General features: G+C 35.7%; 2 protein-coding genes across 3 annotated transcripts in view; both read left to right on the forward strand.

The window, feature by feature from the left end:
* The window catches only part of LOC135840740 (sodium/hydrogen exchanger 9B2-like), a 46,016-nt gene that overhangs the window by 8,247 nt on the left and 17,267 nt on the right, over positions 1 to 20,502 (forward strand). Inside the window, exons 2-3 of one of the 2 annotated variants that reach the window (XM_065357405.1) lie at positions 16,453 to 17,056; positions 17,523 to 17,622. In XM_065357405.1, the coding sequence (XP_065213477.1) occupies positions 16,453 to 17,056; positions 17,523 to 17,622 (704 nt within the window). The remainder of the gene's footprint in view (positions 1 to 16,452; positions 17,057 to 17,522; positions 17,623 to 20,502) is intronic. The other variant, XM_065357414.1, reaches the window with a different exon arrangement.
* LOC135840754 (uncharacterized) lies at positions 12,512 to 14,129 on the forward strand. Its single transcript, XM_065357425.1, has one exon. The coding sequence runs from the start codon at positions 12,512 to 12,514 to the stop codon at positions 13,460 to 13,462; it is 951 nt and encodes a 316-aa protein (XP_065213497.1). The 3' UTR covers positions 13,463 to 14,129.

Raw genomic sequence — 20,502 nt, forward strand, 5'->3', positions numbered from 1 at the left:
TGTTGCTGCTTCAGGAATATTTTCCGATTGTTTCCTCCTCTCCCCTACTTCCTGAGATGGCTTGATATTGTAGCTCATTCAGGTTGCAGATTTGACACAGGGCACACGCCAAGGTGTTAGGTTTGGTCTTAGCCTCATCCTCAGCTTTCAGCCTGCCGAAGATGAGTTACCAGCCTCTGCGACGTGGACGCTCCAAACCTCTCTTAAGGTTTGTCTTCTCTACTCCTGGGACTGGCAGTTGTAGCGTAGATTGTACTTACCACAAGTTGGCCCAAGAGGCCAGAAATTCAACCTAATCAAAATATTACAGGGGAGAAGTTGAAATCAGTTTTGAATTATTGTAAAATACTGCGAATAATTATTGCCACTGATGACGAGTTGAGAAAATACCGTATTTTTGGAACACGCTGTAGCCTTCGCTGCACTCGTACGTCCATTCGTACGCATATTTGTATGTTTGCATAACCTTGTTCTGTGTAGAAAATCCGAATCGAGGGTTGAAAAATACGAAAGCGGGTGCGAAAAGCGATTAAAATAATTACACCAATATTGTCAACAAATAAACACAAGCAGAAGCGATATTTACCGACAATTAATCAACGTCAATATTGACTCAACGATACACACCAGATACGAAACATGATCTAGATCGGTGGACATAACCTACAGTTCCTGCCACTGTTAGTAGTAGGTGGGTCACTTTGGGGGTCCTAGACTTTCCGGCGCCGACCCAAAGTGTCCCGTCTACTTTTTTTTTTCAAATTTTTTTGCATTTTTATTTTTAATATTTTTTTCCTGTGTGTTGACGATGTGTATTTGAACCTAACCTAACTGAGGTCTGTTGACTATATGTATTTAAACCTAACCTAACCAAGGTGTATTGACGATGTGTATTTGAACCTAATCACCTTTATTTATAAGATGAAAATGTGGTGGGGAAAAATTCCAATCTTGAACAGCTTTATGCTAAAAATATTCTTAAAAAGTTGTTTTAGGTATCCCTATTTTCGCATATACTGAACGAACCGTACGTCCTATCAAAAATCTGGTGAAAGTGATCTGAAAGAGAATTAAATTCTCTACAATTTCATTCGCGCGAAATTTTCCTAGGGCGCTTAGTTTTGAAACTACAGCACTTCAAAAGTTGAAGTAGAAAAAAATTACTTGAAAAAATGGTTCATTCATGTAGTTTTTCGCATTTACCGGACGAACCGTACGTCCTAGTGAAAATCTGATGAGAGTGATCTGAAAGAGAATTAAATTCTCTACAATTTCATGCGCGTGAAATTTTCATAGGCTGCTTAGTTTTGAAACTGCAGCTCTTTAAACATTGGAGTAATATAAAGAATTGCTTGGTTTTAGTGAAAATATGGGCAAAATGATTCTTTTTTCAAACAGAGGGTGTAATTGAGGGCATTTTGAGGGTTTTGTAAAAGCTCTCCAAAAGCTCCAAAAGTTGCAAGTGGGGATATTTTTGGAATCAGCATGACCTCAGCTTTCTAGGTACACCAAAATAACTTTTCAGTAACGGAAACCGAAACATAACTTTATTTCGTTATTTTAGCGTTATGGTTATTTGCCTACACTCATGCTGACTGCTCAGCAACTTGATTCAAAGCCTTCAAAGGTTCAGAATGTTAAAAGTAATGAAATGTACTTATATTTATAGTTTTTTAGAGACTGCACTGACACAAATACTGCATTCTGATTGGTTGGTAGGCTAATTCAAACTGACCAATCAGAGAGCAGTATTGGCCGGAAGGTATCCTTAAAAAACTATAAATACTGGTGTAGTATGACAGACTTCTCATTATGCAGAACAGCAGAGCTCTGGTACACAGCTAGTCTATGAGTGTATGTATACCCTGCATTGTTGAATGGTATACTTTACTACTCTTAGATAAAGTATGTAGCCATGTCTATATAAGGTGGAAAGCAGCTCTGCTTTTCAAATCAAGACCAGATGGGTTGAAATTTAATTATTTCATCCTGTTCTCGAATGAATCGAGGTCTGGCCCTCTACTGGAGGTATGTAGATTGAAATCTACCATTTTTGGTAAAAGACCAGGGTTATGTAATATGTATTTACTGTACTTTACCCTGGCCTTCCTTGTGGTGGTTAATGATGATCATAAACCATCTCTGGAAGTATGTAGAGTTTCTCTACCATTTTTTGGGAGGTGTGTGGAGTACATGAAGAGAAAAACATAAGATGCAGAAACGATCTGTGAGGGAGAAAAGTTTACTACACAAAACATGTTGGTAAATTTTATTCTGCACGGATCATTTCTGCATGTACTGTTTTTCTCTTCAGTGTACACATGAAGATGCAGAAATAATTTGTGAAGAAAATAATTTACTACACAAAACATGTTGGCAAATTTTTCTTCTTCACAGATCATTTCTGCATCTACTGCTTTTCTTTTCATCTTACATGTGATTTATGCACATGTCAGAGTGACAACTGAAGAGCAAATGATTAACTTGAGTAATGTAACCAGTATTTATAGTTTTTTCTCAAATCTATTTGAGCTATTTGCTTTGTGATTGGCTGAATTTCAACCAATCACAATACAGCAAAATCTTTAATGATTTATGCAGCTGTGTGTGCAGATAAACTTCTGTTTGAAGTGTGCAAGGGAAAAATAACTCTTAGTGATTCAAACAGAAGAGAATGCCAGTGCAACTGTGCTGTGCTGTGATTGGTTGATTAGATTTTTCCAATCAGCCAATCAGAGAGCAGATAGCCCAGAAAGGTCTGAGAAAAAACTATAAATAGAGTTGTGGTGAGCCAGAAAAGTTGATGTGCTCTAGAATCTCTTCCTGCCAACATCTCTTACTGACTGGTAATACAATGGCTACTACTTCAAATGCAGAATTCAATGTGGCTCTTGGAGCTTATTTTTTTTGGGAGGTGTGTGGAGTATTTATGTACACATTTATGAAGAGACAGAAGTGCAGAAACGATCTGAGAAGGAGAAAAAGTTACTACACAGAACATGTTGGTAAATTTTTTTCTTCACAGATCATTTCTGCATGTACTGTTTTTCTCTTCAGTATGCACATGAAGATGCAGAAATGATTTGTGAAGGAGAAAAACTTACTACACAAAACATGTTCGCAAATTTGTCTTCTTCACAGATCGTTTCTGCATCTACAGTTTTGCACTCTTATGTGTGTCTATATGTGGACATGTCAGAGTGACAGCTGAAAAGCAAATGATCAACTGAAGCAATATAACCAGTATTTATGGTTTTTTCTCAAATCTATTTGAGCTATCTGCTTTCTGATTGGCTGAAATTCAACCAATCACAATACAGTAAAATCTTTAATGATTTATGCAGCTGTGTGTGTGTGTGCAGATTGAAATTCAGTTTTTCATAATGCAGTTCAATCTTAGTATACTGAAGCAATGTATGTGTGTGTGCAGATAAACTTCTTATCGAATAGTGTAAGGGTAAAACAACTCTTAATAATTCTTTGAAGGGAATGCAACTATATCTATGCTGTGCTATGTAGATGATTTACTGAAGCAAATGGTATATGTGTGCAGATAAACTTTCTTATTGAAATGTGTAAGGGTAAAACAACTCTTACCAATTCTTTGAAGGGAATGCACCTATAACTATGCTATGCTGTGCTTGGTTAATTGGAAAATCTAACCAACCAATCAGAAAGCAGATAGCTTAGGAAGGGACTGGAGGGGGGAGGGGAGGGTACAAAAAATCCTTATATAGAGGTGAAGTAGGACAGAGAGCTCAGTGTGCTCCAGGATGTCTTACTGTCAACATCTCTTAATGACTGGTAATAATATGCCTACTTTCAATTCAAATATGAATGCAGATCTTGAAGCTTTCACTACTGTGGTTAGTCCTTTTCAGGGCTACACAGTACAACAACTACGTAATGAAGCGAAGAAGAGCACACTTCGTTTTCATTACAAGATGAAAAAGCATGAGCTACTTGATTTATTAAATAGCCATGTATTAGGGAATATTTTCCCTTTTCACAGCACTTTATTTGATTCAAATAGTGCTTGTGTACCAGCTGCTGAAGCTGCAGCTCCCATTCAACCACCTAGTATTGACTATAATCAATACAAAGTGGTTGAATTGAGGGCTTTGGCAAAGCAGAAGGGAATCAAGAACTATTTCAATATGAATAAGGTGCAGTTGGTGTTGGCTTTAGATAGTAGTGTAGGTATAGTTAATGATAATTTTAATTTAAGGGAAATTTTCCCATTTAGCACTACTTTATTTAATAAGTCTGTACCAAGGAATGGTTGGCAACAACCAGGACTTGGTCCTTACTTAGCTAGCTTAGATACTTTAAATTTAGTTAGTGATAAAGTAGAGCCAAGAAATAGTTTAAAACGTAAAAGAATGTCTTCTAGTACTAAAATTGAAAAAACAGAAAATCTGCTTTTCAAGTTAGTTGACCATAGTGATATGGAAGATGAAGATGATATCTGCACGAGTACCAGTAATAAGCAAATCTGTTTGGATAATAATAACCCTTCTGTTTCACTACTACCACCATCTGCAGATAAACTCCAAGACCTGGTTACAGCAATGGAAGTAGATGAAGAAGAAGACCCAGTAGTATTACAGGTGGTGATGGAGGTTGAGGTAGGGGTACCAGAGAAAGATACTCTACAACAAGTTCTTGAAGATATGGAGTTGGGTGATGACTCAATTCCTGAACCTCATCGAGAATTGCTTAAAGAGTTATTCCCTGAGAATCTTTTACCCCACCTTATCGAAGAACAACCGAAAGAACCTATAAATGTATTGGATATATTTTTTGGGTCAAATAATGATCCAACTCCAGTTCTGGAACCACATACCAGAGTTGTGGTTCCTTCAGCTGATGCAGAAGAAGAAGTAGAAAGAGTATACATTGGAGGAGGAGGTGGTAATGTTTCCAGCACTATTGCTTCTACATCCAAAGCAAATGCTCCAGCAACTGAAATTTCTGTTGATGCTACTGTTGATGAGACTGATGGTGAGAGTGATGAAGACCTACTACCAGGTACTGAAGCTTTACAATACATCAATGTTACTCTTGTAGATGCTTTGACAAGAGCAAAGTTTGGTTTAACAGATCATTCCTATAGAATCACATTGAGAAAAAATATTGAAAAGCTACCCAGAGTAGATCTCATTACAAAAGCCCTGAATGAAATGATGGAATATTCCAAGAAGAAATCAGGTTTCTTATCTGGTGATTTTATCGACCTTCAAGTTACAAACCCTACTCTGAATGAACCTATTAGAACAGGTCTTCAAACAGAAGACCATGTTGAATCATTGAAGGAGAAGTTGGAACAAATTTTGACTTCGGATGAAACTGTGGATCTTTTTGCATGCAAGTTCCACATTCAAACAATCAAAATTCCAAGGGGTGAAGGTCGAACAAAGATCTTGAATTTGGCTAAGAACAAACATACCAAGACTAGTATCAATCAAATTAGAAATGATGACAATTTATGTGGTTTACGAGCTGTTATTGTTGGCATGACTCATCATACTGACAAAATTTTGGATGAAACTTTGAATGATTCTCAAATTAAGGATACACGAAAAGGTAAGCCAATTCAAAACAGACTAACCAATAAGTTGCACAATCAATTGGTTGATAGGTATGCTGGTGATGGTTTCACATGTGAAAATGGTTTAAGCATAGCCAACATGAAATTCATTGAAGAATTTCTCAATATTCAAATTGTGGTCATCGAAGCCATAGTTAATAACCCTAGAATTTATAGTGGTGTTGATAAAGAAATGAAAATCTATTTGTATAAAGATGGTAATCATTTTGATACAATAAATTCAATGAAAGGGTTTTATGGCAGTGTATACTTCTGTGACATTTGCTGTTCAGGGTATCAGAATCCAGATGAACACAATAACTGTATAGGGGTCAAAACTTGTAAACTCTGCAATGAACCTGTACACAGTGATGTGAAACGTGTTCTTTGTACAGATTGCAACAGATATTGTGTCAACATGGACTGCTTGAAAAAACACAAAGAGACTGTCTGCAAAGAAAAAGTCAAGTGTATTGGTTGTAGCAATGTTATTAACCGTTTGGATGTTGACCATAAGTGTGGTTATTCCAATTGTAAAAATTGTGAACAATATGTTGATATGGCTACACATAAATGCTATATAAAGGAACTTCCTGCAAAGGGTGGTAGATGTGCATACAAGTGTAAGAATTGTGGCCCCAGTTGGTGTAAATGGGAGAATAAACAGTGCTCTTACACTGAAAAATATATATTTTTCGATTATGAGTGTCAACAAGAAACAGGTGAGCATGTACCCAACTTGATCATTGCACGTGATTTTGACAATAACATACATTGGTTTGAATCAAATGATCAGTTTTGTGCATGGCTCATTGATGAACAGCACAAGAATTATACTGCAATTGCACACTATGCCCGAGGTTATGATAGTTATTTCATTTTGCAATATTGCATAAAGAACACAATTGTACCAAAGACGATTTTTTCAGGCAGTAAATTGATGTCATTGGAGATTGGCCCTCTCAATTTGCGAATCATTGACAGCCATAACTTTATTGCATCACCACTAGCAGAATTTCCAAAAACCTTTGGATTGACTGAGTTGAAGAAAGGTTACTTTCCCCATCTCTTCAATACAAAAGAAAATGAAAATTACGTGGGAGACATTCCAGCTGCACATTATTACTGTCCTGACCAAATGAAAGCAGAAGCACGCAAAGATTTCCTCAACTGGCACAAACAAAAGGCTGAAGAACATTACCAGTTTGATATGAAAAGTGAACTGTTTCAGTATTGTAGTTCAGATGTTGATATTCTGCGCCGTGGATGCTTGAAATTCAGGGAGGACTTTTTGGAAAGTGGAAATATAGATCCATTCTGTTACACCACCATTGCCAGTGATTGTATGGCCTTGTATAGAAGTAAATACTTGAAGCCGGATACAATTGCTGTGAATAATAAGGAGTTCCATGATCAGTTTTCCAAGGTTTCAGTATCTTGGTTAAACTCATTCAATAACTCTAATATTGTTCATGCTGGTAATGGAGGTGAAAAAAGGATTTGTGGAGCTAAAGTTGATGGTTTTGATTCTGCATCCAACACAGTTTACCAATTCCATGGTTGTTTCTGGCATGGTTGTCCTGATTGCTTCGATGAAGAAACCACTAACAGGGTGAATCACAAATGCATGGGAGATTTATACCAGAAAACTGTGGAGAGAACAGAACAGCTTCAAAGAGCTGGGTATACAGTAGTTGAGATGTGGGAATGCCAGTGGAAAAGGACTCGTGAATACTCTAAGAACCGTTACCTGATCAACAACAAAGTAATAGAGCCACTGAATCCTCGTGATGCATTCTTTGGTGGGCGTACTGAAGTCTTCAAATTGAAGAAGACAGCTGATGGTATTGATGGTAAAATCAAGTATATAGATGTTTGCTCACTATACCCAACTGTAATGTATTATGATCCATATCCGGTTGGACATCCAACAAAGATTTTGAATCCACCCTGTTACAATCCAAATTGGTTTGGATTTGTTAAATGCAAAGTTCTACCACCTCGTGATCTCTACATCCCTGTTCTTCCATGTCGTGTACAGATGAGCAAGAGTGAAAAATTATTGTTCACTATATGCGTGAAATGTGCCATTGATAATCAGCCCAAGTGTACCCACACAGATGCAGAACGTGAATTCATAGGTACTTGGTCCACTCGAGAAATGAACAAAGCTATTGAGATGGGATATGAAGTGCTGGAAACATATGAAGTGTGGCATTTTGACCAATCCACTGATTTGTGGAAAGACTACATTACCTATTTCTTGAAAGTGAAATTGGAATCTAGTGAGCACTCATATCCAACCAAAGAAGCTTATGTCGCTGCTGTGAAACGTGATCAAGGTATTGATTTGGATATTGACAAAATTGCCTATAATCCAGGAAGAAGGGCTGTTGCTAAATTATGCCTCAATTCACTTTGGGGTAAATTTGGACAGCGAACCAACATGGGTAATACTGAATACATAACAGATCCGTGTCGTTTCTATGAAATTCTCCTGGATGATAAGCTAACAAATATTCACGTGTTTCCATTATCTGAGGAAATGGTTCAAGTGAATTACAAATTGAAGGATCAATATGTTGATAACAATCACAAGACCAATATTTATGTTGCTGCTTTCACAACAGCAAATGCCAGGCTTAGACTTTATGATCAGTTGTCAAAATTAAATGAAGCAGTTCTTTATTGCGACACTGATTCAATTATATATGTAGATGATGGAACCAACACTGTCAGAACTGGTGACTTGTTGGGTGAGTGGACTGATGAGCTGAAAGGAGGTTACATTACCAAGTTCATAGCCTCAGGTCCTAAATCTTACTACTTTAAGACAAACACTGGTAAGGAATGTCTCAAGGTGAAAGGTTTCACTCTACACTATGCCAATGCAAAGAAAATCACTGGATCGGTCATGGAACTCATGATTGATAAGGAATTTCCCAACGTGATCACTGTTGATAAGAATATTGTACGTGATGTGAAAACTAAGCAATTGGTCAACACTGAACAGACAAAGAAGTTTGGATTCAACTTTGATAAACGTGTGATTTGTGATAATTTTGATTCAGTTCCTTATGGTTACATTGCTTAGTGAAATGTTGAAGAATTATATTACAGCTGGCAATGGATAAACGTAGATTGAAAAATTCGATAACAGTGATTAATTTCGACAATCAAGTTAAGAAAAAACAACGTAAAGTAGAAATGTTTCCTGATGTGATCCGTTGCGGTATGTTTGGACCTAGTGGGTCTGGAAAATCAAACTTACTTCTTACCATGTTGGTACACATGAGACCATATAAAAATTTGTATCTATGCTCGAAAACGAGTTACCAGGAAAAGTATGGAACACTGCGTGAACTCATAGCTGGGCACAATAAAAATAAGAAAAGTCGAAAGCAAATGATTAATATCCAAGAACTACAAGTTGAATCACTCCCTGAACCTGAAGATTTGGAAATGGATTCCATTGTGATTTTTGATGATGTACTGACTGAAAAGCAAGATAAAGTTGCTAATTTTTTCCTCAGAGGCAGACATCGTAATATTTCTTGTTTTTACTTGAGTCAAGCGTACACAAAAATACCAAAAAAGAGTGGCATACGTGAAAATTTCAATTACATTATACTGTTTAGGCAGGATTTAGTGAATTTGCGTCAAGTTTATACTGAATACATCACAGATGTCACTTTTGAGAAATTCCGTTCAATGTGTAACAATTGTTGGCGTGAACAGTTTGGTTTTCTGGTTATTGATGTTGAGAGTGATGAATGCAAGTATAAAAAGAAGTTTGAAGAAAGTATAAATACCTGAGACCTAATTTGATAAGGTATATAGGAAATTGGTTCAAAAAAACTATACATAGAGGTACCTAACACTGATAAGTTATTATCATTACTATGGCACCTGCTAATGAAAATTATGACAATTTCTTTGAACGTTATGATTTTTATGACTATAGACCTCCTTCATCTGAGAACATTAACCAGCCAGGTGGGGAGTTTCCCATTACAGTTTATAATGAAGATATCATTACTTTACCTTGTGAAAGTAGACTTGTGTTTACTGGTCAAATCAGTGTAAATACTATAGCCACAGATGGTACTGCTACAGCTGTCACCAACATTGATACAAGTAAAATTGATTTTGATTTGAATGGTATTTTACATCGATTTGAATTCATTGAATACAAAGTTGGCGAACATAAAGTTGATGATATTCGTAAACCAGGTATTTCAACAACCATGAAAGGTCTTGCTTCATTCAGACCAAATATGGCTCAAAGTCTTTCTGGTTGGAATATTTATCAAGGAGCAAAAAGTCTAATCAATAGTTCAGGGTACTTTACAATTATTAAACCTCTTTCTGAATTGATGGGTTGTTTTGAAGATTATCGTAAATGTCTTGTTCGCGTACCTCAAACATTGATTTTTCATACCAGTACATCATCTGACAATAATTGTTTTTACTCGAGGGAGGGTACAAAATACCAAGTTTCTTTTAAATTCACAGACATTATTTGGCGTATGCGCCACGTAAAACTGAGAATTGATAAAGAAGCCAAACTTCGCAAAGAAGTGTTGACCAGTACAAATTATACAATGTATTTTCGTCACTGGTTGTATCAAAGCACAACATTACCTGTTGGGACTACAGAATATACGTGGGATGTTCCTGTTTCTCATTCTAAAGTTAAGTATGCTATAATAGCTTTCCAAAAAGATGTAGTGGGGAAACTTGACAAACAAATGGGCAGATTTGATTTACTAAATGTTGAAAATGTGCAGTTGGAAATCAACAATTACTTGCTGTATCCAAAGGATCGTTTGAACCTTAAGTATGCAGAAAATAAATGTGGTAATATTTTTGAAATGTTCAAAGCATTCCCTAAATCTTACTACAATCGATTAGAAGAAGATCCAGTCTGTGATTACATCACATTCCTAAAGGATTTTCCGATGATCATTATTGACTGTTCTCATCAACCTGAAGTGATCAAAGATTCTTTGATAAATACAAAAATTCATTTCAATTTTCGAGATGATGGTTTTCCTGATAAAGGAATGGTACACCTACTCATGATTATGGATTGTAAAGCAGTTTACAATCCTCTGAACAATCAAGTTATCACATAGAATTGACAAATGAAGTTTTTTCGATATTTTATTTTTTCAAGATGGCATTTCAGATTTCATTGACTGAAACTTCTTCAATTTTTGATTTTGAATATGCAGATGGTATCAAGTTGAATGGACCTTACGAGGTCTGTTTGAAAAGTTTTGTGACTTATAACAACATACCCAACATATCGGAAGTGAATAACAATATAACTTTTGTGGATGTGGATGTGGATAAGGATAATGAAATTCCTCAGGCTGAGTTTATAGAGATCAGAGACACAAACAATAATATTATCAATGCCAATGCTGAAAGTCTCACTTACGACCTTCCAAAAAAGACAAAAGGAGTATATCCCTTTACTGTACCCACTGGTACATATGAGATTCAAGATATTGTTAAATATATTGAAAATTTGGATAAAATTAAACACACTAGTACTTTCTTACATCTGAATAAAAACACATTCAAGATGGAAATCAAAAGTCCCTTGCATATTGATTTCAGACCTGCAAAGTCAATTGGTCGAACATTGGGTTTTAGTCCTAGACTTTTGGCTTCCAATGAACTGCATCGTTCAGATTTACCTGTACAGATTTTTACTGTGCACACCATTAAAGTGAAATGCAATTTGATTAAATGCAATGTTGATAATCTGAAACGTAATGACAATACACTTTATGAATTCCCATTGAAAGTTGAAAGTGGTGAGAAAATCATTGAAAGACCAATCACATTGTGTTATTATCCTATTGTGAGACTGGATAGCATTTATCAACTACAATTGAGAGTTGTTGATCAAAATGATAGGTTGGTTGATTTTCAAGGTGAACAAATTGCAATTACTTTGGGTTTCCAACCAACTAGATGAAAAACGTTAAATAGAGGTTAGGAGCCTGTTGATATTCTAATTATTACAATGGATGATAAAACAATCAGAGATTATTTGGAATCTGGTAGAGCTTTGAAACAAAAGTTTGAAGAAATGAAATTTGGTAAACTAACCAAACGTATTCATCTGGAAGAAAGGTTCAAGCCAATTACAGAATCCTTACAAACTTTGAATGAAAATATGACAAAGTCTATACAAGTGCAGGGAGACAAAGGTATTCCTTTCATTTTGAATGACTTATTAAAACCAGGTAAAAATATTGATAAACACTTTGGTGTGAGGATTGAAAATAGAGGTTTATTTGTTGGTAATTCCCAATTAACAATCACACCTGATAATAATGTTCTTTTGGAATCTGATCAAAGCTTGTATAAAGGTACTCCTGGTCTTTGGGAATTACTCACTGCTGAAAATCCTCAACATTATGATACTAGAGATTTGAGCAATTATGAACAAATTGTGTTACGTTCTTATGCTTATAGGCGTAAAAATGATAGACATAGTCCATACTATAAAGCTACAAATACTAACAAGTATAGAACTTTAATCAGGCCAATGCTAGTGAAGTACCACATTATTAAACAACAACAACAACCTCTGTCTGTAATAAAAGAAACTGAAACTGACGATGAAGATGATGAATTCTATGATACCTCATTTTATGAGGATGAAGATCTTAAAAAAGGTTCTGGATTGCGTAAATTTAATACAGGTCAACCTGTGGAATATGTTCATTGGAATACTGTTGATGAATTAGTTGAAAGACTGTGTCATTTGTGGGGTGAAATACAATCTGGTAACACAAATCCTATTTTACTCAATGAAATAGTCAACATCATTCAGGAATTCAAAGAACTTTGAAAAACGTTATATAGACTTATGAGCAGAAGAAAATTCATTATTTTAAAATGGATTATCGTTATCAAAGATATCTAAGATGCATGGAGGTAATGCCTGAGCCAGCAGGTACTTCTAGTCCTACTTATGGCAGAGGTATTATCAATTCTATGATCAATAATTTACCATTTGAAATGCATATGCCTGGCTACAATTATTTAGGTCCAGGTACCAAGCTTGAAAAGAGATTGAATGCAGGTAGCCAACCAATAAATAAACTTGATGAATTGGCTATGAATCATGATATAGCTTATTCTAAATCTAAAAATTTGGATGATCGTCATGCTGCTGATTATGATTTACAAGAAGGAGCTTGGAATAGGGTGTTGGCTGATGATGCTGGTTTTGGTGAAAAAGCAGTAGCATGGTTAACAACTAATGCCATGAAAGCTAAAAGAGCTTTAGGTGCTGGCTTGCTAACAAAGTACCCCGTATCTCTGGAACCAGCAGAGCAAGAAAAACTTGCAGCAGCTGTACAGGCACAGAAAGGTGTTTCTCTAAAGGTTAGTACTATACGTACCAAAGAATCTGTGATGAGTGAGTCCTACTTACCACTAACAAAAAGTCAGATTGCAAATCTTAAAAAAGGTGGCAGTGGTAAGAAAACCATCAGATTATCAGCTGCTCAGGTTGAAAAGGTCAAGTCTGGAGGTTACCTTAAAACAATGCTTCAGTATGGTCCTGCAGCCATAGGTGCTGTTTCTGCTCTTGTTAATCTTTTCAAAAGTAAGGAAAAAGATGGCAAAGGTGTTTACATCAACAAGAAACCTAGAGGTTCAGGAGTTTACATTAACAAAAAACCAAAAAGTGGTGAAGGTGTTTACATTAATAAGAAACCTAAAGGTTCAGGTGTTTACATCAATAAAAAACCAAAAAGTGGTGAAGGTGTTTACATTAACAAGAAACCTAAAGGTAATGGTCTCTTAGATGAGCTTTTAAAAAAAAAAAAGCTACTCCTCTGAATAATTTGGAATTGGCAGAGTATGCTATACAATTGAAAATACCTTTCTTTAGAGGTGTATTCATGCGTGATAAGTTACCAACAAAAATTTTAAAAAATGAATCTGCTATTGTGAATTTAGATTCAAGCTCTGGTCCAGGCACTCATTGGGTTGCATATGTGAAACATGGTCAAAATGTAGAATATTATGACTCTTTTGGTGTTGCCCCACCAGCTGAATTACTTGCTTACTTTGGAAAGAAAGCCAAGGTAATTTATAATTATGAGCAAGATCAAAAATTAAGTCAAGTTATTTGTGGTCATTTGTGTTTGAAGTTTCTGCATAAATACATATGATTTCAAATCTCTGATATTTGTAAAATGGATTTAGCTCTTGAATTGCACAAACCTGTGATTAAAAAATTCAAAACTCGCCAAATCATCACCAAAGGTATTGATCACATTTGGCAAGCTGATTTATTGATCATGTCTCAGTATAAAAAAGAAAATGATGGCTACACCAATATTCTGAATGTTATAGACTGTTTCAGCAAGTATGTTTGGTGTATACCTCTGAAATCAAAATCTGCAAAGGATGTTACTGAAGCATTTTGTAAAATACTGGAGTCCAAAAGACCTAATCGAAAACCTGAATTGCTGCATGTTGATCGTGGGAAAGAATTTGTAAATTCTACTTTCAAAAAATTGTTGAAGGAATACAACATTACCATGTACCATACATTCACTGAAATCAAAGCAGCCATGGTAGAAAGATTTAACAGAACATTAAATGAGAAAATGAAGCTGCATTTTGAAGTCAACCAAAATCATCATTGGATAAAAATTCTACCAAAGCTTGTTACTGAGTACAATAAACAGGATATACATAGATCTATTGGTATGACTCCTGCATCTGTAAACCATAAGACAGAGCCAGAAGTTTATCAACGATTATATGGCATTGAGAAATTCAAATTGCCAAAACCTACATTTAAAATAGGTGACCGTGTTAGAATTATTGCATATAGATATACATTTACAAATAAGTACTCAAGAAGGTGGACAAAAGAAATTTTTGTGGTTGATAAAGTACACTACACAGTTCCCATAACATACACTATTAAAGCTTTGGATGGTGAAATGATTAGTGGAAAGTTTTATAAACAAGAATTGCAGAGAACCAAATTTTAAAAATTGAGTATAGTAGTATACTGCTAACTCATTTGAACTCATCAAAACAGTCCTTCTTAGGGCTTTACCAAAAAATAGAAAAAAAAAAAAATACTTGATGAAAAAAAAACATAAAAATCTTAAAAATCTTTAAAAAATATTAGTCTCAAGTTTAGTTTTAGTTAGGTTAGGTATGCATATCCTAAAATAATAAAAAAAATCATGAAAATATAAAAAAAGTATTAGTCTTAAGTTTAGTTTTAGTTAGGTTAGTTATTCATATCCTAAATTTTAAAAAATGAAAAATGTATTAGCCTTATGGTTAGGTTCAAATTATTAGCCTACACTCAAAAAAATAATTCTTAGGTTCAGTTTTAGTTTCACTATTCATGTTGTTTGGTTAGGTTTAAATTCAGAGAAAAAAATATATTAGCTTCAGTCTGCAATAAGAAGATCCATAACTGAGCTAACCTCACTTACAAATGCTGCGCATGCATCTAGTGGAGGAGTGGGGTAGCTCCAAAAAAAAAAACTATAAATACTGTTGTAGTTCAGCTAGGAGCTCATTATTCTCTTACCTCTCTTACAAGATGGATATTCCCAGTGTACTTGACCTGAAATATGAAGATCATGAAATTGTAATAGTTGAGTTTAAAAAGTGGAGTGCAAAAAAAGTTGACATATACACTCATCAGTATGGTTGGCGTACCTTACCACCTGCTACAAAAACAATTACAAAAAGAAGAATTGATTTTTGGAATAAGATTCATCTAAAAACTCTACACATAAGGGATATTGACTTTGGGATGTTTGAGTATACTCTATATGGAGAATACAAATCAGGAAAAAAATATAGAATTGGATGGTTATGTCCTCAATGGAATGTATTTGATTTCAATGAAAAAATGGATAGGATATATTGAAAAAATTATCCTTACTTAGTTTCAATTCAATACTTATCAACACAGTCCTTCTTGGGACTACATGAAAAAAAAAAAAAAAAAAAAAACTTGGAAATACAAAAAAAATATTAATCTTAGATTTACTTTTAGTGTTGATTTTCCATCAACATAGGAAATTTAAACAGTCCTTAGGGCTTTACCAAAAAAAAATAAAAAATTGAAAATATAAAAAAAAAATAGTCTTGAGTTTGGTTTTGGTTTTAGTTTTTGTTAGGTTACTTTTCAAGTTTGGAATTTACCCCCACCACATTTTCATCTTATAAATGGAGGTGATTAGGTTTAAATACACATCGTCAATACACCTTGGTTAGGTTAGGTTCAAATACACATCAACAACACACCTCAGTTAGGTTAGGTGAAAACACACATTGTCAACACACAGGGAAAAAAAATATTAAAAATAAAAATGCAAAAAAATTTGAAAAAAAAAAGTAGACGGGACACTTTGGGTCGGCGCCGGAAAGTCTAGGACCCCCAAAGTGACCCACCTACTACTACTGTTGTAGGTAGTAATTTTACTCGCACTTCAATCGTTGGACAGTTACCTTTTTTCGTATGGTTCTTTTAAAGCTGCGTTGCGCGGGTTCCATAAGTCCGTTCGAGAATGCAATCGCAAATAAATTTTCAAAATACACGTAGGTCAGCTTTTCTCCAATTTGACCTACATATTTCAGTGAAACTGATACGAGTAAATTTCGGACTCGATTAAAAGCTTAATTGGTGTTGCGTCGCGGTATACGGATATACAAATTGCCGGCAAACCCTATGTACTCGTACCTATCTTCTCTTATTCGCACGTTCTTACAATTTTCGTATACGATTTTCATTTCCTCAACTCGTAATGAATATAATGCGTGACTTGAGTGCGTTAAAAAAACAGATGACATTGTTGAAAGAAAACTACGACAAATTACAAAAAGAAACGATCAAACAGAATAATACGAGTACGACGACTTTGTCCGCAACTTCGAACAGAGTAAGTCCAGTCGCAGTTCTCAAATCGTCTGGAAACAGAGTGAACGTGACGCCTGTCGACAGCCAACCACTACAGACGGATTTCACTCGTACATCATCGGTAGAGAGTATCGCCGATACGATTTACAACGAAAAAGCAAAACGCGCTCCGAATTCAAATTTTAACCAGTCTCAGACCACACGTCGTAAAAATACGAGAACCGCGTACGAAAGCCCCCCGCCGACCAAAACCGCAGAAAATGAGGCGGATTTCACATCATCGGGGGAGGCGTTCGTTATTGTGCTGAACGACGCCGACGAAATTTCTTTGATTTCGCAGCCAATAAATCCGCGAATTGAAGTAATCACCGAACCAGAAAATGCGCAAGATGTATCCGTACCTGCAGATTCTAGAAATCCAGTCACCGCAATCGAGCATTCGAACGTTAAGGAAACAGTCGAGAATGATTTGTCCGGGGCAAATGTTTCCAAAATACGCCAAAACGAAAAGCAAATCACAAATACAAACGGTAGCGTCCTTATTTTTATACACCAAAAATTCTAGTCACTTATGGGGTGTGCTCAGTGCTGGCCTTGAACATCGTGTTCCGAAATCATTTTGTAAAAATCTTTGAAATTTTCAACTTCCATTTCGTTATTTAACAGCATGAAAATACGCGATGGCGATACACGAATTCGTTGATTTTCTGAATTTTTTTTCATTCTCAATAATTTTATAGAAGTCACTGCCTTCTTACTAATAAATACGATTCAATTTCAAGATACCTTAGGGATAAGGGTCGAGAGAACATGTCAATAAATTTGTAGTTTAACACCTTTGTGGTAGATTAATTCTAATCCATTATGTATTCATCTCCTGGTCGTGTAAAATTGCACCCTTTGCCATTTTCTCGACAGGCCCTGTCCCCATAATATACTCAATACTCGTACGTCACTCGAAAAATAAATTCTAACAAAAAATATGTTTGTTTTCAGATAAAATCGAATATGAATTACAAAAGGTCGCTAACAACGGAATACCATCAAAAGCTGCACCCAACAGCAAAAGTCCACCTGATTTGGATCCAGAAAAAAGGTAAGATTATCATATTTGTACACATCAGGCGTACAGTCTTAGAGTCAGTCCAACTATACATACAAGTAAATGTTACCATTATCTATACCTAGTGAATTGAATACCACAAACATCACAATATCTAAACACACATAAATTGAGTACTACTGCAGGACCAAGTTTTCTTTCTCAAGTTTGAAATTTCGGATTTCTCAATCACTAAAACTGGTAAAAAAATAAATAATATTGCATTGTTTTTGCCTCGCCTCAAAACCGAAAAATATGAAAATTCAACTTTAAAGGCGTAATTTCAACGTAGGTAAAAATAAAAACATTTTTGGGATTCAATTATTGAAAAAATTCCGGCGAATGCGGATTGCGGAATATGCGCACTTGGGGCTGCCGAAATAGGGTAAATCGCGAAATCAAAAATGTGGTAGGGTTTTGACCAAATTCAACGAACATGTATATTATTTTGAGTTGAAAGTCACTCGGGAAAAAGGCGACATTTTTTCGAAAATGCCGTTTCTTTATGAACCAGGGTTAGAAAATTTCGAAATAAAAAAGCAGGACTTTAGCAGGACTTTTAGCAGGATATTTTTAAACACTCGAGATTATCAAGAGAAGAGAGGGTAGTGGAGTGGCAAACAGCTGAAATACAGGAGAAAACGGCATTTGATGAAAGAAGCGTGAATTTTGGTATGATGAATTTTAGGGCCAAAATGAAGTTTTTAAGATCGGGAGCCATTCAGGCTCCCCCCTCCTTCGAGGGGGGTGGACCCTACAATTATGAAATAATTCCTGTCGATCGAGTTATGGTCAGAAATCAATTATTATGGTGTCCGCTGTTAGGTATTGATTAGCACTTTCTATTTTCACCATTGAAGCCATCGTCCCCCCTCTCCCACTGGCGTGGGGCTCAGCCCCCTAAATTGTGGATCTGGAAGACGTTGAGACTTGGAAATGTAATTTTGTGAAAATATCCCTCGAAAAGTGTACAAATAATTTTGGTTGTTCATTGTTTGGTTTCCTCCCCCCTCTGCCCCCTCTGGCACCTCAAAACTTGCAAAAAATACCCTACTGGAAAAAATTCCACCAGAATTGAAATATTAAGTCGGTTACTGTTCAATATTGATTGATGTGTTTCTCTAAAAGTGTCGGAGTCGTAGCATACCTCCCACCCATTCAAGGGGGCAGACCCCTAAAATGTGGAGGCAATGAAAACTTCACCTATGGAACTGAAATTCGGTAAATGTGTACTTCTCTGGTCATGGGAATATATTTAATGGTCCATTTCATCGATTACTTTCTTCACCCCGCCCCTTCCCCTCCCCCTTTATATACAATTATACAAAATTTCATCAAAAAGTAGCCCCTCCTGATTTGTAGCGCGCTCCATAGGAAGGTAACAGAAGTCGTTTTACACTCAATGGATAGAGAATTTCATCAGCTTTCCAATGGTATGTTTGTGATCATTGTGTGATGAAAACAAGCAAACCTGTGTCCAATACCAGTGAATGAAGCTTCGGGCGTTTCATCAAATGCCATTTTTTTTTCAGTTGCCACTCCACTAGAGGGTAGGCGAGGCAAAATTTTACATTCGAATTTTTCGCTTTTCCGATGTCTTCAAACATCCGAAGAGATTTTTCTCAAGCACGCGGATGTCGAAAACAATATTTTCTAGGGTAATAAATGAAGATTTAAAAAAAATTCAAACTTGAAAAAAAGTAAACGAGCCCGAGTGAAGCGAGGTTAAAAGCTTTCAAAAATTCATGTTTTGAGAAGTAAAAAAAAATTTTTTATGCAGGGAGTTCATTTTTTCTGATTCAAACTTTGAACATTTCTTGAATTTGAACAATAAGTTTTTCACTCGAAAAAAGAGCAAATTCTCAAAAATGTGTAGGTAATTCAAGTTCAAAAAAATTCGACAAATGAGCCCTTTTCTACGAAATTTTTCCCGATTGAAAAAAGCAGGACTTTTTAATGAAAAGTGACGAAAAGCGACAACTGCAGGACTTGCAGGACTCATCGGCAAAAAACAGGACTAGCGGGACCGTTAGACACCTTGTGAACCCATATCTCTCGTCTAAAAGTATTTCCGCAGCTAAATTTTTTTTCTGAGTAACTTCCAACTCAAAGTGAAGTTTTCTGCTGAATTTGGCCAAAATACTCAGACATTTAAACCGATCATTCGATATTTATTTTAACCATTTACGCGATTTTTAAGCTTGGAAATTCAAAATCGTATAGCGTTCTCAATTTTTTATCTGGACAGATGAAATTTTCCCAAACTTCCACATAGTGCTTTGAGTGATGGTGAAAAAAAATTGATCAAAACTGCGACTGAGTGGCTCATAGGTTTCCTCGCGAGTTATCAGGCTGTTTTACCTCATTCGTTGATTTATTGAAAATTAATGGGTACCTATGAGTAATGGCAGAAAAATCGAACATACATTGTGGTATGCTATGTTCATATACTTAGGTAATTGTGGCAGGGTAAGGGTAATAAAACCGACTGCGAGGACAATATGTTTACAGCGCGATAAAAAAAAAACGGTTTCGCACTCAAAGATTACTACTCATTACACGGTACCTTATAGTAATGTACCTACACTTCGATAGATGTGAGAGTACTGAGTAGGTAATTAGGCTATTTTGACGAAATCTAACGCTGCGTAGTGCGTAAGACCGTAGCCCAGGACGCAAAGTCTCTCAGCACAGACTGAAGGGAAATTTTTACGTTCGTCATTCTATCGTATCTCAATGGGTAGATACAATCGTCACACCTTTTTACAATCTAACGATAATTAAAGTGTACTCGTTTCATTTTAGCTAAGTATTGGTTTGATACATAAGCAAACAAAATAACGTCTCATTACTTAACACTTACATGTTATGTAG

This window comes from Planococcus citri, chromosome 1 (genome assembly GCF_950023065.1).
Source record: "Planococcus citri chromosome 1, ihPlaCitr1.1, whole genome shotgun sequence".
Taxonomy (NCBI): domain Eukaryota; kingdom Metazoa; phylum Arthropoda; class Insecta; order Hemiptera; family Pseudococcidae; genus Planococcus; species Planococcus citri.